The sequence below is a fragment of the Petromyzon marinus genome, chromosome 9 (genome assembly GCF_048934315.1).
Source record: "Petromyzon marinus isolate PM22_M1 ecotype Great Lakes invasive population chromosome 9, UKy_Petmar_22M1.pri1.0, whole genome shotgun sequence".
In the NCBI taxonomy this organism is placed as follows: Eukaryota; Metazoa; Chordata; class Hyperoartia; order Petromyzontiformes; family Petromyzontidae; genus Petromyzon; species Petromyzon marinus.
This window is the reverse complement of record NC_133675.1, coordinates 10,999,494-11,023,716: the sequence shown is the minus strand read 5'-3', so window position 1 is coordinate 11,023,716 and position 24,223 is coordinate 10,999,494. Positions and strand designations below refer to the sequence as shown.

At 46.6% G+C, this 24,223-nt stretch overlaps 1 protein-coding gene across 3 annotated transcripts in view; it reads right to left on the bottom strand.

The window, feature by feature from the left end:
• The window catches only part of XPO7 (exportin 7), an 83,839-nt gene that overhangs the window by 277 nt on the left and 59,339 nt on the right, over nt 1-24,223 (bottom strand). For 2 of the 3 annotated variants that reach the window (XM_032950507.2, XM_032950508.2), the window contains exons 23-27: nt 23,859-24,073; nt 20,722-20,863; nt 10,570-10,733; nt 1,804-1,932; nt 1,508-1,635 (exon numbers count right to left, since the gene is read on the bottom strand). In XM_032950507.2, the coding sequence (XP_032806398.1) occupies nt 1,508-1,635; nt 1,804-1,932; nt 10,570-10,733; nt 20,722-20,863; nt 23,859-24,073 (778 nt within the window). The remainder of the gene's footprint in view (nt 1-1,507; nt 1,636-1,803; nt 1,933-10,569; nt 10,734-20,721; nt 20,864-23,858; nt 24,074-24,223) is intronic. The other variant, XM_032950509.2, reaches the window with a different exon arrangement.

Sequence of the window (24,223 nt, the reverse complement as noted above, 5' to 3'; positions counted from 1 at the left end):
TGGGAGTGGATATAACATGGCAAGTCATCAGAAAAGTCTTTTAGATAGGAAACTAATTTCTTTAGAACTGCTTCTTGGGTTTAGTTTGTTGTCCTTCCCCAGCACCTCCGATTAGCAGTTAGCTACGTATGGTGCGAAAGAAATTCAACATACATATGTAAATATGGAGAATACTGCTACATTTACCAACTACTGTACAATGTCTCGGTGGAAGAATTCACCTTCCTCAGCGATTGGATGCATTCTAACAATTGGGATTCATGATTCGAATCGAGAATTGATTCTATTTTTAACATTTTTGTGCATGGCAGTGTGCCTCTTAATAGCTGGTAAGGGTGATGTGAACTCATTACATACAACATGGAAGAATTATAAAAACATCTGATTCTTAAAGAGACAACTTTATGCATGTATCTAATAATCGATGAAAGAAGGCATTATTTGACTCCTTGTGCACAAATATTCTTTAAAATGTTGTAGCACTTCTGAATTAAATACAGACAAGTCTTGGGTTTTACATTTGTATGAACTGTCAGAGCTGAGACCATGAAACTGGAGAGATATGGACTTGCTCGTGCATTATGGGACCATAATCCACACAAACATGGGCTCAGCAGTTTCACGTGCTGTATTGTCAAAAGACACATGCATGGTCGGGACGCATATCAAATGGTAAAATGTAACTTGTAACATGTAACAAGATTGGATCATACTCTTTGGTTCTATTGGGTAAAGTCACGTAGGTGAAAATAAAATAACAAAAAATCACGACGTTTCGGCCACAACACAAGCGGCCTTCATCAGGTGAAGGGACGAGACTGTCTCCAGCGCTGTCCTCCAGACAGTCTCGTCCCTTCACCTGATGAAGGCCGCTTGTGTTGTGGCCGAAACGTCGTGATTTTTTGCTATTTTATTTTTTACCTACGTGACTTTACCCAATAGAACCAAAGAGTATGGATCCTAGCAGTCACGAAAGCTTTAAATCTAGAAAAGATTGGATCATTTTACACGTTGTTGTGCTAACCAAGTAAAATCACACGATGCCACGCAACTTTTTGGACGCGAAGTCACCTTGCCATGATGCAAATTTTCAGGTCAATCCAAAACAATTTTTTTTTACGGATTATCTAAAATTTCCGATCGGATTTTTCCCAATCAATCTGAATATGAGAAACAACGCCCCTAAGTGTGCGCTATCGCCCTAATCCACACGGCTCCCCGTTCGTGCAGGATGCCGCGTTCACGCCATCGGTCGCACGTATGTACGCTGAACTTCTTTCGCACCGCACGTAGTCAACCGTGCCAATCGGAGGTGCGTCGCCACAGCGAAGGAAATGTTTAAACGTGGTAATAAAAAAAAAATTTACTTGTCAAACGAACCATAACCCGATTGCGTAATCGTATGCACGCGGGGCATATATGAACTTGTGTCACGTGAGTTCGATTCGCAGCCAGGGCTAACATTGCGAGTGTTGAGGAGAACGTGCTGGGTCAGAGGGGCCCTCACCTGTCACGGTTCTTGGTGAGCAGGTTTCGCTCGATGGCCTCCATGAGGTTCTCAAAGCACAGGTGCATGGCCTGTTGCTTCTCCGGGGCCTGGCTGCTCACAATGTTGTTACGCAGCTCCGTAAAATACTGCACACGCCAAGACAGCATCGCACGAGGGGGGGGAGGGGGGGGGGAACTAAGTTTTGCTGCAGATCTCCCCGCACAAACCAAAGCCATTTTCTCAGTATTATTCATTTGCTGCGTCGAACAAAGGTCCGGTGAAATTTCCCGCAGCGCTGCCACCCCCTTTCTTACCTTCTCATTGAGGAGAATGAGGCCGAGTAGCGGGCGGGACATGGACCATTGGTTCCTGCAGTCCTCGAACATGATGATGTTCAGCACCGTGGAGAGCATCTGCGACGTGGAAAAAGCAGACGCGCGGTCCTATCATTCAAATGAGCACTTCCTCTACAAGCGGAGCTTTCGCGACGAACCCTTCCGAGAGAAGTGCATAGAGACTTCATCGCATCGATACACACACACATGACAAGAGATACAAAACAAATCAATCGTTTGTTAACAATTGTTTTGCTTCAAAAAACAAGGCCCTCCGGTGGGTCATTCTCGTAAACCCGCGAAAAAAATTCAATCAATCAAAAACAGGCTCAAGGAGAGAGTTGATGAATTGTAAATGTAAAATTATACTGCCGAGTGGCTTCAAGTAATTCGCATGTACATGTAGCAACCGGTTTGTGCACTGTTGAAGCATAATCAAGTATTAATGATGACATTATTAATGCTTAATATATGACCATAACACGTTTAAACAAACCCACTGCTATTTCCTTGCTGAGAACTTTCATCTCATGTTTCAGCTTTTAGGAAACATCAAGAATATTTACCGTACATGCATTATACCCCAACATATTGTATAGTAATGTTTGACTGAACATAGTTTCAATATGATCTTGCACATTAAGTAACATATTTGACACTTGCAAATATGCATTATGTGCCAGAGTAAATAATTGTGGGTAATGCATTATTATAGACAATTCTGCATGCAACAATAAAATATAAAATAACCATCCGGATGAAAACTGGGGCTGATGACCGAAACTGTTATTTTTGTGCGAAGAGACAGACTTATTGTATTTACTAACATGGTAACTTATCAAGAAAATAAACAGAAAAATTAATGCGTCATTTGCTTTGTTTTATATATACCGTATTCTGAACTATACAAATGATTTTTGGAACTAACTTTAAATTTAAGAGCTGACTTAATCACTGAATACCAAAACACCTTATTCGCAAGCCGGCAGGGTGAGTGCACGTCAGCATAACAACATGCTCACAAACACGTGAACTCCGATCATCCTCGCAGCAGCGGCTTTTGGCTAGCCATCGAACAAAGACGGTCACTGCATCGTGCGCTTTCAGATCCGCACTTCTGCGGCCGTGTTGGACAACTCTTCCCTCCGATATCAGGAAACCAACTCCAGCTATGCACATTTAAATATAGATTGAAAACGAATTTCTTTAGAACTTTTGTTTGGGTTTAGTTTGCTGCCCTTCACACCTCCGATTAGCACGGTCGGCTATGTAAGGTGTGAGAAGTTTAACATACATACATACATACGCATACGGTGCCCTAATGCATCACCACTGCAGCTTTCCTGTGGGAGAGGCCACACCTTCCAAACAAATGCTCTGCCAACAGACTAAATTGAGCCATCTGGATACATCCAAACATTTTCCTTCTTAAAACAAGCAAGAAAGTTTAAGAGATGCGAAATATGAAACACAAAAATATGTTGAGGGTACATTTGTAGGAGGTTCAGTGGAAGAAAGTGCCACTTGGAAAATGTCGCTCATTATTTTAGCCCTCAAAACAAGAACAAAACAACATACACAAACTGACCGAATCAAAGGAGGAAAACGAGTATAGAGAGACAGGCACATGCGTGTGATAGGCACGAGCGTGGCTCAACAGATCCCGCACACGGGGGCCTAATCGGTCTGCGGAAGAGGATCTACCGAGCGACCGAATCGGGTACACAGTGGTGAAACTGCAACAAATGACATTGGAGCCTTCCCCGAACAAACGTGTGCAAAGTAGAAGACTAATGAACAAAGGACACTTCCGAGTCGGCACAGTGAGCCGACAAGAGTGGAGGACGCAGCCGCCCCAAACGCAACCGAGTGCGCGCCCTCTCAATCTCTCTCCCTCCTCTACCTGCGTGGCGAGGTGCAACGTCCGCACGGATCCCGTCAGTCGGCGACGCAACTCGGTGGCAGCAACATGAGCGCTGCTTGCGCGCACGTGTGCACGCGCGTTCCCGGTGGGGCTATGATGAACGTGAACTTCACTCGCCCTCTAAGGTACTGGCGGCGAAGTGGCTACTGCCAACGAAGCCCCCAATTGTCAAGTAGAGAGAAAGAAAAAACCCACAGTGCGTGATTCACGTGTTGGCGGAGCCCCGTCTCGTCCCGATCAATCTCCCCGTCTTGGCAGAACCAGTTTTGCAAAATGGGCACCAGGCAGAAGTCATCAGCCAGGCTTAAGTAGCATTTTGTCAACTTGTGGCATAAAAGCCACCCAGTCCTTAAATGAGGACAGACAATGGGATAAATATGTAAGAAATAACATACACACCCCCACCTGCAACAAAATCCACTGGAATTGAAGATTCACAAGGGAGGATGTTTTTTCTGAATCTGCCAACGACAAGTTGACAATGTGCAAGGGGTGCACAGTGCAGGAACGGAATGTTAAATGCTCCACAATGACAACTCACTTGACACCTGTCATGCAATCAGATGGGTGTGGTTTCCAATATAAGAAACAAACCTCATCCTTTCTCTCACAAGCAGGACAAATGCGGCCCTTCGCTCGTTAACGATGCGGCTACAGTCGGCGGAGCACTGACCCGGGTCAAATCGTAAGTATGATTATCAGTTAACGTCAAAGCAAAATGATGCTGCCGCGGCGTACCTACGTTAACCGTTTAACCTGCAGCGAGGCCAATGTGCACGGGGTGTGGCGTTTGGACTGCGATCCGACTCGGCGGTAATAAGCGTAAAGAAACCGCATGAAACAAACGACAAGAAGAAGCAAATAAATAATTTAGCGGTGCAGGGGTGCGAGCGAGCCTTGCCGGTGCTGGTGTGGGTGAGACGGGGTGCGGGCCTGCTGGGAGGCAGGCAGCGTGGCGCCAGGCAAGTGAACTCCAGCATTCCGACACAGCGGTTCACGGCCGCCCTCTTTACCATCAACAAGACGCAGCTATCCGTCTCTTTCTGGGAACCGCGCTTTTGGAGGGGGTGGATGGCCGGGGAAGCTGGGGTGGGGGGCGCTTGCGAGGGCTCCCGCTCATCTTAGGGGGGGGGGGGGGGGTGGCAGTCCCGTGACGGTGATGACGAGGAAGGAGCTCTGACGAAGGCCAGCTGCCACTGCCCCGGGGATCAAAGGTCAGACACATTTAGGGTGAGGAGTCTCCTCGGCCTGTCTCTTTTGCTGCCAGCCCCTCCCCTTCCTCCATCTCCAAACCTCCTCCTTGCTCTCCCAAGTTCCTGCTAGCTGGCTCGCCGCCACGCGGGGACCCTGGCTGTACGTATCACCTCTGGCTTTCCTCACTCAGAGCGACTCGGTCTCTTCACGCTCACACTGTTCCCTAGGTGCTGCCGCTCTTTTTGGGGTGAATGCTGAAGACAAATTATTTGCCCAGGCTCCACGTGGCCTAAGTGCCCGCATACCAAAGTGCAGGTAAAATGTGTTGAACACAAGCCGCTAACAGATTGTGCAGAGTAATACGCACGCGGACTTCATCATTGCATTACCTTTCAAAAAACCATTCCCTGCTGAAATATACCTCTTCGGCCAGAACACATCACGTACGCAATTGCACGTTAATTAGAAACCGCTGCACGGTTCACGGGAGGGAGTAATTTTATCAGAAGTCGACTCTGGAAACACTGACGCTTATCTTCACTGCAGGTTGGCAGGCAAGCCTGCAGCTGGTATAAGTCATAAGTAATTATATGCCGTGTGTGTGTGCATGCATATAAGGTGCTTGCTAACAGCACTCATCGTAACAGTCTGATAAGGCTGTACGGGGGATGTTTGTCTTTAAAATAATAATGATCTAGTTTTATAGTGCTGCACATTTTAACATGTCGTTTCGCGCACGCTACAACCAAGTGCAGCGATACTTCATAAACTGTCTCTCTTGGTGTCTCCATTAGGCTGCGTGGTAAGGCACCAGCGTTTTTCATCTGCCGATTCCTTCCCAGCGGCGCATGCGGTCGCCGCAACTATGGGAAGGGGGGGGGGGTGAATGACACCGCCTCTGTCACGCAAACGCGGGCAGACCTGCGGTGTCGCAACCGGGTCAGGCGGCGGTCCCGACAAGCTCGCACAACGGCGGCAAACTAGCAGACGCACAAAGGCGCAAGCCAGGTGTCATGACCGGGTAAATCACGATCGGCTCGCATACAAAGCCCCGTTTGATTTGTTGCAACAACTCCTCTGCTGAAAATCCTGCCACATCTCCCTTCAGCGATAGTTTAACCTCTAGAGTATAAGCAGGGGGGGAAAATTACATCAACTTATAACAACAACAAAAAAACTGCCGCCAGTTCTAAAATGGCAAAGCAGTCGGCCTACGCCTGTCTGGCAGTGACGTTGAGGAAGGCTTCTTCCTCGCACCCTCTCCTTCGAATATAAGATAATCCCGGGTAGCCCTAATGGTTCGCTATCTCAAACGCCGCTGCCCGTGCATCGCAGTACGGGGAGACGGATAGGTCAAATGCAACCTGTCCCGTGGTTTAATCAGAGGCACCCAGGTCTGAGGACGCGGCACTTTGATCGGCCCGCCGAACCTGGCAGCAGCTGCCGCCTCAGCGGATCCAGAGACGGGGGAGCTGCAGATAACGATCTTGGGCGGTGAATTTCTTTTCTCATTCTAGCAGAACGAAAACCCCCCTCTCCCAACACCACCACCCCCACCTCCTCCTCTCCCGGGAAATGGGCCAAAAGAGAGTTTTTCGAATTATTCTTGTCACTTGTAAGCCACGTATAGGTACATTACACTGTGATGGAAGCCCAAGGCATACACGGACAGGCCCTGGAACACGTGTGGCGTAGGAGTGGCTTGGTACTCATCACATCAAAGTGCTGCCCCCCTCGGGAGTTTTCTGATACGCAGTCCATTTTTTTCCCCCCAGCTCATTGCAAGTTCCATATTCGTTAAAGAACAGAGGAAAAATGCAGCTCGTGAACATTAAATGGCCCATTCCAAGTTTGATTATATATCGCGGTTCGTACTCAAATCTCGGTGCCTCGCGTGAGCACGCGGACCACTTGAAATTCCGCAAACAAAGGCTCGCTCAACGATATTTGCCAATGAGCGCCGTTGGAGTGGCGAAGACGTGGCAATAATCCCGTGCCCTCCTCCCCCCCCCCGCCCCTGTTCATCGGCTTAATAACGCCGACAAAACCGGCCATTACGCGCCTCATTTGCTTCACTTACAGTAAGCAGTCCCCCCCCAAAAGGCAAGGTGGGTGCCAGCGCCGCCGTCTTTCTCACACATTCCACGGTGCGCCGGCACACACACACACACACACGCGCGCCTGTAACATGTATCCGATTCCAGCGCGCTGGATTCCTCGCTTGTGCTGGGTTTTTTTTTTGTCGTTGCACTCGGCGTGTGACGGCCGCTTCACCTGGCGCCCTCACACGTTCCCTCAATGTGAAAGTCTGCAAAACCAGTCCGACTTCATCAATAAGTTATCATTATCGCAAAAGGGTGCGCGGCGAAAAGGGAGGGCGAGGAGGGTGGTGGTGGGGGTGGTTTCGGGTGGGGAAAGAGGAACAGGAGTAGGGAGGGGGTGGCGGGGGGGGGGGGTGATGGGGAGCTGCGCAGTGGGGAGATTGCTGGGACGTGTCGGGTGGGGTGGGGGGGGACGAGGGAGAAGAGGGGAGGGGGGCAGCGTCAAAGAGGAGGTGCTGTCTCCGTCCCCAGACAAGGCAGGCTCCAGTGCTGACAGCCACAGGGAACGAAGCCATTACTCAGCCACGTTATTGGACAGGAAACAAGCATTAATGCCAGCACAACAAACCATTAAAGAAGGGGCCCCAGTAATTCGATGGCCAACTTGTCTATACATCTGATACTCTTTGAGGGACATTTTAAAGTAATTCACCTTCCCGAAATGTTACCGTAAGGAGCGAAACGAGAGTCATATCGGCCAGACGGAGAGGCTCTGTGTGCGCGTGGAAAGGAAGCAGCTTTCAGAAGATGGGCTACCGTTCAGACGTGGAGCCGCGCGGGCATTAGTACTGCTTACCTAATTCCTTTATGAAAAGCAGAGATGATAAAAGTAATTGATCTGGTTTAAAAAGGCTCCACTGTCAATTGGACCTCCTATTTATCGTGATGTATTGTTCAGTTGCTTACCAGTTAAGAGTTCATTATATTTTTGCGATACCGTTATTCACCAACGCAAGGAAAGAATGCCAACATCGTTGTACTGTAAACGTAGGGCATTTGTTTATAGCAACTAGGACGTATCTGTTTATAGCAACTGAAAAAGTACACCCGCAATAAAATAGCAGCTGGGTGGGCTTGCGTTTAAGCGTGCTTTAGTCTGAGCTGAGGGCTCACTGGATCCGATCTGATCACGTCCCTTGATAAAAAAACACTGCGGGGGACAAACTGAAGCGCACAGGCGATGGCCATTAAAACCCAACGGCAGGTCGGCGTGTCTATAAATTTGCTACGTGCGAATAAAAAAACTACCCCGTGCAATTGTTAAAATCACCGGCGCTGACCCCCCCTCCCCTCCTTAACGAACGCATGCCGGCGGGGTTGACGCACTAGCCGTGGCGATTTGGTTGGGTGTAGAGCTAGGAGGAGCTGCTTTGCCTCGGCCACATTACCAAGGGCTAGCGCCAGGCGTGTGAGCGATGATGATTTATTAACGAGCGCCATCATCGCCGCTACCGTCGACGCCGCTGCGGGTATGCAACATACAGTGCGACGTCGGCGCAGTTTAACCTCTAGGCCACAAGCCGTAAAGGGGTCGTGACCTCCGTTGCTGGGGGAAACTGTCCGCGCGTGGGCTCACAGGTAAGACGTGCCCATCTGGCGGATCGCAAAGCGCTTTGCCGGAGGGAACGCGAGCGCAATCCAGGGCTTGCCGCCGTGTTTCTGTTTGTTTTATGGCGGGTTGGCGCTGCGTTGACCTGTCACCTGGCTCCAGGCTGGGACGCAAGTTGCCATTCCTTGTAAATAACTGCGAGGGCAAGCTATCAATGGCATTTCCAACTGTTCAAAAAAACCACAAGTGCCTGAGAATTCTTTTCACTGTAAGATACTCATCTGTGACAACAATTCACTTCTTGAGATATCCTTTTCCTGACAATTTCTTTCTGTTTGGCACAAACGACGGTGATCAGGTTATTTACCGAGTATGACACAAATTGATTGCTTACAAAGATAACCAACACCTTTAACAAAGTAACAAAAGAAAGAGACAGCAAACATGACACATTGTAAAGGACAAGCGGTATTAACATAGTTTTCTGCCTCACCTTTACAGCCTCGCTTCTATTGAACTTCATCAAAGCGGCAAATGGTGACATCAGGAGGACTTCTTGTGTTGACAGGGTACAGCGATTAAGCATGAAGCCGTTTGTAAGGAAGCCAATGCGAGCTCAGTACATCTATGGCGCCTCTTGACAGATCCGATTTCTCCAGATCCGTCCACACCCACGCGTTAAAAATAACACCCTGCCGAAGGACTGCTTCCTTTCATAACGGTGCTGAATTGCAACAATCAGAAGGAATAATTTATTTTAACAAAGCTGCAGTTCAAAGGCCATCCCATTGTTACAGCAGGACTTTCCTCCTACATAAAAGGTGGCAGACACTTTAATTTTGAGCGCTGTTGGAGCTGCTCTCAACTGTCAAGCCACGCGGATAAGAACAACCTGTTGACGGAACACCCACAGGTTACGGATTTGTGATCGACTGATACTGTTTATCAAAGGCCTCTCACCTGGTTCGAGACAAAACCCGCCCCGAGTTCATTACCAAGTCTCCCAGTGCAAGCGATCTCACACCTCCCGAACAGAAACTCATTCATTACTAACCCATGCCTTGAGGGGATTAAGGAGCCCGCAACGTGAGTGTGTGCGTGCGTGCACACAAAAAGTGCAGAACCTTTGCACCGATGTTTTGCACAACCAGATAAATCCCAGCGACCCGGAGTCAATACTTGGGCGGACAAACGTCAGTGGCAAGAGGCATCAAGGTCTGTCCCAGGCCTCCCCCTAGGTTGATAAAAGAATAACACGAAGAATGTAAAACATATGTAAATTTGAGTTTTGAAAAGATATTCTTACCTATGTAGAATGGGGGTGAAGATATGACGTAATCTCTGTTCATTGTTCATCATCTCTGTTCATCATGTTTTTAAGTAATAACTTTTTCTGCTGGTACGGGTTGCGGTCACATGGGCACTGAGTCACTGACTGACTCTCGACGAGTAAGAAGCAGCTCATAATTAAGCCAGACCACGGTAAAAAAATAAAGGAGGATGGTTAATCTGAAACAATACGAATCATGGATAATGGAGAGTTTATCCATGATTGGATTGGTGGAAAACACAAATGACCAAAGATAGGGCTTCATGAAGTGATTTGTTTACCTCTCCTATACTTTGCACTCTTATCGTATTTTTGTAATGTTTACTGTTGTAACGTTCTGACCTGCCCCTACTGGACATCTTTGAAAAAGAGCTTCATAACTCATCGGTTCCTCCAGCATAAATAGAGCATTCTGATTCTGTTAATTTAGGCGGGTCTGTCCAGGCCAGCGACCTAGAAAACATTTCCACCTCTGACACACCACATCGAGAAAACCTTCAATTATGGCAGACGACTAGTCATGTGTCTACTCCATTCTACTAAAATATATTCAGTAAGAAAATGAAGCACTGACCGTAGGTGCTTGCCCATAGCTCTCGTCCCCCCCCCCGCCAAAGCCCGAAGGGAGATTCAATTGAGGGCGCACCTGCTGCATGATGTCCGGCCGCTGCTGCAGGATGTGGAGGAGGCGGTCGCGATCCTGCGGCACGGCGGACGCGGGCCGCTTCTTGCCGTTGCGGGAGAGCTGCTTGAAGAGGTACGTGACCATGTGGTCGAGGCTTGCGCAGCAGCTGGTGCACACCATGGTGTCTGTGCGCGCCGGCAGCAACAGCAAAAACAACTGTTATCATCATCCTCCGCTAAAACGCGGGGCATCGCCGCGTTTAAGATACCAGTGATGCCGTTTAAGAATGCTGCTATTATTTCACGCGACCTGGCTTATATTGTTGCTTCGTATTTCGGCGATTTAACTTTTTTGTTTTAAGATTCCGGCTCAAAGTACACAGCGACATCAAATGGCAACGCGCAATGCATATATGGACAAAGTGCGGCGTTAAGCAAAGACGCGGGGGGACCAGCGTTTACAATAAATTAAAAAACCGAATACAAAAACATGCCACCGTAGAAACGAGCGGAGATCAAACAGTGAGCATAGCATGCGTACGCAAACAATCCTCCAAACACAAGACACTGAGACCCACAAATCTTGCGGAGGGCCTTTTTGCCTCGTGCCGCGATACTGGTGGAGGCTGGAGGGGTCGAGGCCCCATCGGTCCACCTTCTAACAGAGCGGGTCTTTTTTTTTCAACCCTGGAGCCAGCCGCCAGTAAATATTCCAGAAAACTCAACAAAGCATGAACAAACACTGACAGAATCTTATAGTTTTCCTTTTCTTGTTTTCTCTTTGTTCTTCTTTCAAGTCTCTCTAATGTCAGGACCTTGCCACTGACAATGTAATCATCCACCCCACTGCCCAAGCTTTCAGAGAGTCTAAATGCTGAGGCCACTCAACGCTGCACATCCAAAGGGAGGGATTGAAATTTTTATTCCCAGCTGAAAATGTATATTTCTTTAGGAGGCATGAAACAATGCACCATTTAACCAATTAAAATAGATTCAGATTCTGATGGAACGGTGCATTCCCGAATATGTTTTTGCGATTTGTAAACGTTGTATGTCATGAGTTCATGTGACCCTGCGCAGCCACAATGACTGAAGCTATTCTTTAATTGAATTGTGACAATCACATTGTGAGCGAGGTGAATCGCTACATGTCTAGTTTTTGGCGCTCAAGTGGAACCCTACAACAAATCATAAAAACACTTTCAGAGCCCTCTTCTGAAAATTCGTGGGTTTGTGCAAAGCACTCCAGGAACCTCCGAAACACAAATGTGGCCCACTATCTCAAACAACACCCGCATAAAAACTATTAATTAATATTTCTATAGCCGATAATTATTCAACCAGGGTGGCACTTCACACCAGCGGTGTGATATTTATATTAATAAAATGCAATAAAGTCGGTAATGTTATTTAATGCATTTTAAATTACATTTTTTTTACCAAGATGTTCCATGGGTAGGGCTATTAATGTTTTTTTGTTGATAATTAATAGCGAGGAAGGGAATTTTTTTATGACTTTCTAAATGCTTTGCAGCCGCCAAAGAAATCGTATAAGTTCTCAATTGATGCATTTCATCCGTGCATTACAGAGCAAATCCAATTAAGCTCCTGCCTTTTCCTATTAAAATCAAAGGCAGACATCTCCCATTACAAGGAGCTCAGTGCAAAACTATCAGATAAGGAGCTGTCAAGCGAAGACTGTTTCTATTTTTGAAACAATGATCTACTACAGCGATAAGAGTGACATGATAACTCTACGGTACTTTCAAAAAGACGAAAAAGTGGTATTTGTCTGCAAGTTACAACAAAATTAAAATTGCGTGACATGTTTTTTCATTAGGACTAAGACAGCTAAGGGGAGGAGGCTTATACCTGCTGGGTCAGCGACTGGCAGGTCACACGCAATGATGCGCTCCGAATAAATTCAACCGCAGAGGCCGGGCCCCGGTAATTTACAATCGACTCCACGTGAAACAAAAAGTGGGACGTTGGCACTGCTTTCTGCCGACAAATTTCCGGCAAACCGGTTGTGCACAAGAGTAGTCGGCTGTGTCGAGGTGCTGCGTTTCTGGATGCTGTTACCCGTGAGATTTAATTAATTGCTATTATGCGACCACTTTGCGAAGTGTGTGTTTTAAGAGGGTTTAGTGCAATGAACTTGGCAATTTTGATTTCCGGCCAGACCTAACATCAGTGGCGAGCAATATTTGAACCGTATCTGAACTAATTCTGGGTCAACCATTCACCAACCCGCACTGACCGGTTTGTTCAAGTCTGGTCAAAAGTTCCCAGGGGTGACACTGCGTGCCCAGGACTTCATCCAACAGTGGATTGCAAAGTATTGTAATTTGTTTTTAATTATATGTAAAAAAAAAAACGCAATGCATGTCAATACTATTATTATGGATGAATCAATACACACGCTAAATGAGAACGAAACAATTTCAAATGGAAAAGCATTGAAATGCTAATGGCAAAGCCAATGTCAAACCCAACATCCCTACTCAGCAATTATTCCATTGATAATGCCCACGAGTGCACATTACAGCTCGCGGATAAACTCAAACGTAAAGTGCAAGTGAAAGCATCAAGTTTAAAATGAAAACAAAAACCGCTAAAGAAGGAGCAGATAAACTCGTAAACTCAAGGGCCCTTTTTACAGCAGGGCACATCCAAGTCTCTCTCCGCGGAGAACAAGCGCGCAATTCTTGAAGCGTAATTTCTGAAGGGTCTCAGCGTGCCCACAGTTCTCCTCGGCCATGCTGGAAAGCCAGGCCCACCTGACCGCGCTAAGTGTGACAGATTGCATTTCGATGGGGCAGGGGATGTTTGGTGGAAAGTTGAAACTCCCGCCTTTCATCTGCTGTGATTAACGACGGCGACATGAACGCTGTTTATACTGGCCGGAATCTGTTCCCTTTTCCAGTTTCTCCCTATTTCTCTGCTGTAACCCCCCCCCCCCCCAACCCTCCGCCCCCGTCACCCCCACACCGTTTTCAAGCCACCACGGGAAAAGAGACCTTTTTCAGCCACCGACTGTGTTACAGCTGTGATAGCTGGCTGCACATTCCTGCGCTGTGTTCGACTTTAGATGCCTTGCTCCCTTGGGTGGCTGGCGGGCTTTTCAGCACGGAGCCCTCAGCCGAGCCATCACACAGGATACAGTATGTCATCCCGCCTTCATGAGATTCGCTTAGACTAAACAGGTTTTTGTTACTCGCTCCTGCTCATGCAGGTAGGCCAGCTCTCAGGGGACTGTGGCTTCAAAGGAAAAAGAACTGTATCTTTTTTTCCCCCATTTGTTTTTACAATCCTTTCACGTTCGTCTGGTGAATTTGTACCAAGGCTCACGCTTATATTTTGATTGCAGCTTCGCGTGAGCGTCAAACAAAAAATGGCGACTCTAGCGAGTTGTTCAACGGGTACACGACCGTACGTTATCCTGTGTCAGAGTCCAAGGGTCAAGTTCAAATTTAATTGAGCGAGAAAAACTACACAAGCATGCCACTTGAAATCAGTTATTTCCATAAATTATGCAAACTCTGGTAAATATGTCCCCTTTACGAAAAATTAATTTTCGGAGGGATTCTTTTTTTTTACGTCACCCTACCCACCTGACAAGACGCTTAGCGTCACGTCAAGCGCTCTCAAAACCGCGGAATAAATAACCGCAGCGCGAAATGGAATTTTCAACCTAATCCGTTATACTTTAACTATGAACAAGGACTGTAACTAAATATCAAAAACGTGGAGGGAATCAAATCGGCCTTGACATTCATCGCATATTCCATCACGTGGCGCTGTCACGTCTTGTTTTTTGGGGCGGTGGGCACAGCAACGATGCATCATCTTTACGACGCTATCGATTCGCTTCACTGCAGCCAGTGTTGCAGCCACGGGGCGACCGTAATTGCCGCACAGGGTGGTGTCCACTTTCAAGTTTGTTTAGCATCGGCTTGTTAGGCATGGGGCCAAATTGTCTGGCCCTCCCGCGACTGCTATCCACGAACAGCTTTCCCCGACGTGAACCCGATCCCGTTTGTAGGTAGTTTAGCCACGAGATGTCTGCCTCCACTTTGAACCCACAATCAGAGCGAGGGCTGTCAAAGAGAACAGATTGGATGGGAGCAGGGAGGAATAATAACGAGTAAAAAAAACTAGAGGATAAGGCAACTGTTAAAAGATTTTGAACAGGAGGCGGTACACCGAAGTGGGCTCAGATTCCTTAGATAGACTTCACAGGATGGGTACGCGAGTGGAGCAAGATGGCCTTTCGTAAGAGAGGTGGGATTGGTAAAATATCATCGATGGCAAGAGGGGTAACAACAGAACCTGTGGAAGCCACACAGCAGTGGAAAAATGCTGTACACATGGGGAGGGAGGGGGGGGCAGAATAACACAACATGAAAACAACCTCATTATAAATCCATTTATAAAAAAATATTCGATCACGAAACTAATTAAGCTTTAATGTGTATAGGGCGACCATTTATTATTTTAATCAAATCTGCGTAAGAATTACATTTTATTTAGGTAGGCGAATGTATTTCTCAAATGTAATTGCATAATAGCAGCTCTTTTGTCTGACCACAGGATATTAATTTTTTTAATTTGTGAATCATCAAGGTTAAAATCCATTTACACAGCCCTGCTAATTTTATTGAAAGTTTAAAACTTCAACTTTGAAAATGTTAAACATGTTATATTGCAATGGACTGAGATTGCATTCGGTATTTTAAAACACAGATGATTAAAGCAGACATTTATAGAAAAAAAGACATTTAAAATTTAAGGGAAAACTATGTGAAGTGTCTCCAATTTGGTTCAGGTAAAAAAATCATTACTTTGAACATTTAACCTCAGAATCTATTTGGACAATAATAATGCTTAATATATAACTTTTGTTCGAAGATTAAGCTACTCATTCATGTAGGCTATTATTCGAAAAACTTTACAGTATTTAGAATTTACAGCCCTTTGTCAATCCACTGCAGGATGAAAGCCGCACCTTGTCGCTAATGGGGTTGTGTTGACCATATTTCACCACAATGTTCAGTGCAGGTTGCTGACGCGGGGGGGAAGAGGGCAGTGGGGAGCAAGTCAGGACCAGTTCACACGTCAGATTATTGGGCCCACACCATGTGCCAATACATTGCTCCAATTTTAAGTATGTACATATTTGTGAAATAGACAAAGGGCACCCCCCCCCTTCAACCCAAACTTTTGGAGGAAATGCTGCTAATGAGCACCTATGAAAGCTGGCACAGCACCACGCTGGGCCACCTTTTTCTCCCCAAATAATTATTTTTACACACTGCACCAGGTACGGTTTAAGGTTGAGTCGAGCTCAGGGAGGCCCCCCCCCCAGCACTGGTTTAGATATTTACCACCGACGTTGTGAGTGGGAATCGAACTCAAGTTGCTGGGTTCGTTATCCTGCGGCGTGACCGACGTCATTGAGCGACGCATGTTATTATTCCTGGTGAAGCTTTAAAACACTAAGGTACGCGCACAGACAGAGCTTCTGGTCACATATGAGCCAACTTAAGTACATGCAAAGAAACATCAACACATGGAATTTGCACGCAGAATAAGAAGGAATGTTTTATAAAACAATTTTCAGACTTTGGGTCAGGTGTTTGGTGCCAGGTAGCTTTGGGAAGGCCATAGGGCCGATTAGCCTCATTAACCCCCGGCAGGCCGCCCATTGCTGTGTTTTGCATACAAGGGATTGAGCCGCGACCAGCCGCTCCGCCCAACCGCACCATCGGACCTTTGTACTTGCCATGATGGCGCGCAGTAATGCACAGAGCCTGAAAGAGCGCAGGACTCAACTCCACAGAGCAGTGAAGGCATCTCTCAGCAAATGTAATCTCTCCCAAGGCCGAATGACCTAACCTGCAAATCCCCCTGGCTAGTCATGATGCCATTTCGCGGTATTTGGACTTGTGTGTGCGGGGTTTTTTTTCCTTGTTTATAGTAAGGTTACAATTTCACTCTCGTGATTAGGTGGTACAGCTGCCCTGCGTTGGCCCCGATCAGCAGAATCATGATTCTTGGCCACTGGGCTTGCTAACGATTCGCCACCCTCGTGAATCAATGAATTGTGGTTTGATTCAGCACCACTAGTGGCTGCAGGTGGTGATGTGAACAAAATATGTACGATAGTAATAATATATACTACATATATATTAATCAAGCAAGCTCTATTGTTGTACTGTACTGTGCTCAGACATCTGTTTCCCACCTTCACCAACCGGCCCTGCCTAGGATGGTAATATCACCTCCATGACCCACATGGTGTGGGCGAGGCGCTCATCCAGCAGTGGATTGATAAAATGGGCTGTACGTGTTTTTATGAACTGCAAATACATCATCACAAGTTTGATCTAATGCACATCGTATTAAAGTAAGAAATGGTGTTTCATCACTTCGCTCAAGACCCAGCAAGATGAAATGTGCATCTAACGCTGTACGGCTGCCATCCACGGGAGGAGATACCAACGCCAACCTCTGCGCAACCACATCACATATTGAGCCACCGTGTTCTACAGGAATTGACCATTTTAATTGCGTGTTGCATTTGCATGCAACATGCCAGCATATTTGGCCAAGCATATAGTTCCTTACCTCACCAAGTTCCTACAAGCCATTCACAAGAAGGCCTTAAAGGAACAGCCATTTATCAAGGTTGCACTCTACTTAGCTCAGATTGAGTTCAAGTGACAGGGCTGGCTTGCCTCTGCATCCAACAGTGCTCTATACTGGGGCAATTGATGAAAGTTTATGAAATAAGAGCCCATCACATAATTCAGACGGGCCTTTATTTAAACCAAGTGAGAGCCCATTTACTGTGACACAACTGCATTGAATCCCACATACGTTTTTCAACCATGCTAACAAATAAGAAAAAAATATGCACCTGGCCATCATGAAAGAGAAGGCCAAAACGCATTCGAGAGGGGCCTTCTAGAGCTCCCAGAAGTGGACACTGTTCTGCCACCAGCGAAGTAAGCAAGCAATTGGAGGACTTTTATTTATCGGTATCCTTTTATATAGTGCTGCTTAGAGCACAAATGATTAACCTTATAAAACAACCTCAAATTAACATGATTCAGACCATACAATAATTGGGTGAGCAATGACTTTAAAGTGTACAGGGTGGCTGTAAATCAACTTTATTGTCTGACACTTGTAAAAGACTGACCACGAAGACGTTTAGGCGCCCACATCTAGGAAAATTGAGCGAGCGCTTTTCCTGCGTGCGGTTTGACGTGAGAAGTTTACCAAGGGTTCTTTCTCAAGCAATGGTGGGTTTGTTATTGTACCATGGAAAACAACTTGACCAGCCAACGTAAAGGTTAAATGTTGTATTTTTAGAATATCCGATCAGGCAGAACAATAGTTAAGAATACCTACGCCAAAAATGGAACCATACTGCCTGCCTGCACTGACGATGGTCTTGGTCGTTTCTTACATTTTCTGGTAAATAAACATCACATTGCTAAGCAATGTGGAATTTCTGTCGTCGTCCTCCTTCTTTCCTGCTTGACGAATACCTGGCCAATGTTACCCGTGCAACGGCCCCGAAAACGTTAACGCGCTCGGAAACAATGAATTCTGCTACCGCGAGTTCCTTTTGTTTTTTTTGGAACCAGTGGCAGAAAAGGGGAAGCCACGCCATGTGAAGGTCCGCATCGTGAGCCACCTGCCCCCGTCCGCAGAGGTTTTTCAGGGAAAAGCTGTGGTTTGGCAAAACACCGAGCCGTTCCCCGAAGTCCAGCGAGTGCGCAATACTCGCCTGGGCCTGGAAGACGACGCCAGCTCCGCCTACACGAAATCGTTTCCCCATTTCCCAGGCTTCTCCGCACTTTGGCGATGACCCGACAACTGTCCTAGCATGCGGCGCCTTGCCTCGGAAACCTGGCTTCTGCCAAGGCGTGACACTCGGACTGTGCGTGCGAGAGTTCCTGCCGACGCTCATTTATTGCCACGTCTGTTCGTAGGTGCGGTAATTGTGCGCAAATGTGTTCCTGCGTCTCAGCACATTACGTAAGTAGCAGGCATTCAACCTCGCAGTGTTACGTGGCAGCAGGTGCTATTATTCACAAGGAATGATTCAACTATTTTAATGAGCAGCGTATGTTCAATGAAAACCATAACTCCTTTTTAACGAGAAGGGACATTACATGCAACACAACCATTCATTTTAGGAACCCTCTGCGAGAAAGCATTTGGCAACAAATAGCTTTAAAGTAACAAAAAAGCACAAACACACAATGGACATGAGGTAGCAGATAACCCACAACTGTAGTGGCAGAGGAAGATGCTAAGGAACTAGGGTTTCCAAGAATTCCTTTCCTTGCTGACAATGACATGTCCGCACAGCAGCCATCCCCACAGCGTGACCAACCACATGGCCAAACAGAGGAGCACGTGTCACCACAATGCTTAATATACCACCTCATGTTCGTTTCATGTGCACGCAGATGCAGACACGTCAATTATTTATTTTGTTTACTTTGACTTATTTTTTTTCCAGAAAATGTATGTGCGTGCTTTTTTTATTTGAAACCCTTTGTCAAACCACTGTTCAACAAAGAAAGGACTTCGCATACTGGGTGGGTAATGGGGGTTGTTCCATAATACTTCACCATACTGGTGAAGGAGGGGGGATAAGTGGGGGGGCGAGTAGGACCAGTTGAAATTATCACTCGCCACTGATGTTAGCCATCGTCGGGAGTCAAACTCGGCCGACCAAGCTCATAACGCAGTGTGCGAAACACCGCTCCCCAACCCATACATTTAGCTGCCAGTTTCGTTCACATTACACATCTGGCTAAAATGTAAGCCACTACAGTAGATTTTTTTCTTAATTTCCTGGTGAGGTTGGGCAATATGACCAAAAACTTCTTGTAAATTTAGATTCGCCACTAAAAAAAATACAATGGTCTATTCTTGCCAGCGTCATGGGATCCCTGGCATGTACAAGGAGACGCAGCAGGGGGCTTAACAACCCAGCCAAACAGGACATAATTATAATTATATATAGTTTCAAATCTATATAGTTTCCTAAGCTTCCGAAGCTTAACTGCTCCTGTTAAATCATGTGTACATCCTGTGCAAAAAAAATAACGATACAAAATAATAATGTACAGGCTTTTTGTCGTTTCACTGCTGGTCTGCCACGGGGACTGTTTGACCATACTTCACCAAGCCGACCAGTGTGGGTTGGTGAAGGGGGAGGTGGTGTCCACTACCGTTTCAGATATCACTCGCCACCGATATTATCCATGGCCAGATATCACTCGTGTAGCTGGTTTCATTGTGCAGTACGCCAACGGCTTTGCTTCACCCTGTGTACTGACACTGATATCCTTTATGTTTGTTGAGCATGCTTTCGTTGGATATTCATGATGATGATGGCATTATGCTCAAAGACATGGACAAATCAAACTATCATATGAAGGTGTGTGACATTTATAATAGCTGTTTCTTTTGTTTGTATATTTGTTCTTTGATTGAAAAAAAAGCATTTTTTAAACAACTTTGTTTATTAGTACAGCTACACTGTTCATCTTTTGACCATTGAGATATTCCTGTCATATGTACTGCACATCCCGTGTATCTTTTTCATAGAAGACTTTTGACTGAATAAAAATGAAGTTCACGAATGATGAAGATCCAATACACGACAGCAAATTCAAATGATCACGGTCCGTTGAAACACTATAAACAATGCCGTTCACTTATCCATAAAAGCTTCACTCAGTCTTAAGACTCTTTCAGGAGGTTCCTGCATTAGGATGTTTGGGCAAACCCATTTCTGAGTATTTGACATTATTGGCCTTCTTGGCCCAGGGCCGCACTATGATGTTGATTTCTCTCCCATGATCTGCTTGCCCTTACCCACCACCCCCCCTTCCCATTCACCTTCCTCCCCAACTTTGTCACCCACTTCTGCAAAGCGTCTACAGACACCGCTGCATTTTAGATATATGTCGAACTTCTTTTGCACTGTACAAAGCCAACCGTGATAAACGGACATGCAACATACATTGCAATTGTTGTTACTATATCACTGACTAATGAATGCCTAACAAACACAGGGGCCTCGGCGACACAGAGGTTGGGTCCTCTACGCCCCGGTTCATGTGAACAACTCTCAACTCACCCAGCGCGGAGAGGCCCTCGGAGACGGAGGTGAGGATGTAGAGCAGCACCGAGGGCTCCAGGCCGACCAGGAAATTCATGTGGTCCTGCGTGAGGCACTCCAGCAGCGGGGAGTAATACGACTGGCTCAGCTTCGGGTAGTTCTGCAAAGTGGGGGGGGGGGGGTACACGTGACCGCGTTTCCGATTAATACTACCGGTTTAACTTGAGGGGGAATGAGAAAATCACTTTGTCTTGATCGGCACTAATACGCGAGCGACGACCGCAAAGTTAATTGGGAGCGACTAATGCACCATGCTGTAAACAAGGTGATGTGCTCTGCGCTCGCTCAAGAATTCCTGGAGGTAAAGGATTTAGAATGAATATTTAATCAAACGGCGAGACCTGGTATATTTTGAATTTACATAACATCTCAAATAAAGGTGTATATCCAAACACTGGGGGAATTAGTAGATTAATGGGTTTGAGAGAGGTGAAAAAAACTAAAGAACACAAGACACTATTGGACAAATGGACAACACAATACCGACACGACAGCTTTCAAAAGTGATCGAAAACGGGACGTTATTCTTTGCAGTGGCCATTACCACTGCAGTGTTTATCATGTAACACAAATTGGAATGGAAATGTTGCTTGCATTCATTTGCTTGAATGAATGAGTCGTGAGCACAAAGGCAATGATGAAGTGAGTTCAAGAGAGATGGCCTCACTCTTGGTAATGTTAAACATTATTTGTATTGCCAACACCTGGGGAAAGCCCATTCATTATAGACCACACGTAAACATAGTGCTCTAAGTAATGCTAATAATTACACACGAACCGGCACGGGAAAATAAACACGCACTCCAAGAGAAACTCGATACAAGCATTAGGCCCGCATCCAAATACAGTACGTAATTAAAGGATTTAATTATTCTCCGGGTAACATAATGCACGCAAACAGTTTGGACTTACAAATTTCAAATGAAATTATCAGACAAAAGTGAGCCTTCAATTACATGACAAATAATGGAGAACTTTGAAAATGACACGAAGCAGGCTACATGGGCACGAGATGGCAAAAGAGTTATAAGAATGGGCAAAACGCGCAAGTATGTATATTGAACTTCTTTTGCACCCTATGTAGCCAACTGCGCTAATCAGAGGTGCGGGGGAAGGACAACAAACTAAACACACACACAAAAACAGCAACCAAGGAGAGCAAGGCTGCAGAAGATGGAGCAGATGCAATTAAATCAAGGCACATCTTCGTGCATATAGTATATAAAAAGCAAGGGCGCAAGTTTAAAACCCCGTAGCGTTTGGAGAGGCCATTTTGTGGCATCTGGGGTTGTCAGGCGGATTTCCATTTATACCTCCTGCACTCGCCTGCAGTGTGCAATGATCTGTGGGTGACGTGACGGACCGCATTTCACCGCAATCACAATAACGCTTTTTCCTTTACTGCCCCACTTCAAGGAGGTAGCCGCACCTCGCACATGTTGATCAAGGCTCACATTGGCAGAGGACGGGTTGCAACGGGCAACACGTTACGCAAGCAAGGGGGAGGGGCCCCTCAAGAAAACAGCGGCGAGTTTCGCGAATGCTCGACGACGAATCACAAAAGGCAGTGGAAGCAACCCAGAGCGGAGCGTCGTCTGGACGTCGTGTGACCCAGCCACAGGACATCTCTGTGTACACACGCGGCGGGCCGGGTGGACGCCCCCATTGTGCGCCAGCATTGGGAGGAAGGGCAGCGAGCCTCCCTCGGTGGGCTCGTCGCGTCGGCAGAGGAAGCCGCCAGCATTTTCGACGCGATTTTTGGCAGGGGAGGAGGGGGGTTTGGTGGTGGCCGAAGGCAGTCGGGGGTGGAGTAGTATAGTGGGAATGAGGATGGGCACGGGGGACCTGAGGGGCTAAATGCACAGGATGTGTACGGGCAAAGGTGCTGCACCCTCGGAAAACGCAGCGGTGCAACGACGTGGGAGGGTCCTGGCTACGCGCCGCGCACTTAGAACCCAGGTGTCCTACATTCAAGTAGGACACTTGTAAATATTTAGTTTATATTCCGCGTCGGTTAAAACTGAGTGGCCAATTTATAATTACACGCGGGTTTTCGCGGTTGTGCCGAGCAGTCCTCTGATGCAACAATATGCGGTATGAACACATCGCAGAGCAAGACTACTTAACATTGTAACTTCTATTCTTAGTTCTTTCGGTAAAGTCACGTGACTTTACCGAAAGAACTAAGAATATGAATTACTGCAGTCACGAAAGCTTTAAATCAAAATTGTAACTTCTTTTCGAGCAATGGTTTAGGTTTTGCTCTCCCTTCGTTTGAGTGAAATGGGTGAATCTTTAGGAAAATGTTTAACGCATTGCCACGTTGTTCTTATGTTAGCCTATGAAAGAACAAGACAAACTACATTCATTTGTAATTTTCGTGAAAACGTGAATGTATTGATGTGGCTATTGATGCACAAATTGACGTCTCAATGTCTTCCATGGACATATGTGCATGATGATTAAATTAGTTTTTCTATCTAATCAGGATGCTATGATTCACCCCATAGAGATGTTATGAATTATCAAGATTCATTGTCACAATTAAAAGATCGATTCTTTTTGTCTTATTTTCACCGTCTCATTGTTTGTTCCATCTTATTTGGACAGTTTTGTTCTCGATATTACCCTAAAATAAGTAGCATATCAATTGCACATCGTTTACCGAAATTGTAAACAATCTCCTCTCACATTTATGATGCAATGCTTGTACCGCGAGCACGCGACTACACTTTAATCAACGAATCGATGGCTTTAGTGATAAGATCTAACAAGGACGCAACGATTCACCGCCTGGGGAATCTGACAAATGAGCAAGAACTCATCATCACAACTCAATTCACGCCCAATGTCTGACGAAAAAAAAAAAACCCAGAGGCTAATTTGAATTTCACTTTAGATTTTTCTTCTCTTGTTTACATTTCTCAATGACTGCACCCACACCACCCCCCTCAAACACACACACAAAAAAAAAACTGACGGCGCCGGTCTCTGTGGACCGGCATGGAGCCCCCCCCCCAGGCCCCCCTCGGGCGAGACGGGAGGCCGGCCGTACGAAAGGCCGGCCGGCCGTACGGACGGACGCCGCCACTCACCAGCAGGTCGGCGTGCGGGATGGTGAGGAGAAGCTTGACCGCCGTCTGCAGGGCGTTGTCCAGGGCGCTGTCGCCGTACAGGCGGAAGACGCCGAAGTTTACATAGTTGCCGCACAGCGCCGCTTTCAGGATCGAGAAGCAGATGGAGATCCCCTTGAGCTTGAGCGGGTAGAGCTGGTCCTTGGGAATCTCGCCCAGAGACAGAATCAGGTTGCCTGCAGGTTGGATAAGGATATGGAAAGAGGGAAAGAGTTGTTGGGCAGCGTGGGGAAAAGTGGTGCACCCCGCGTGTCACCGTGGTCATGTTGGGACTATTTGATAAACTGTTGAGCGGGGCACGAGTGTGCACTGTGACAGATATATTT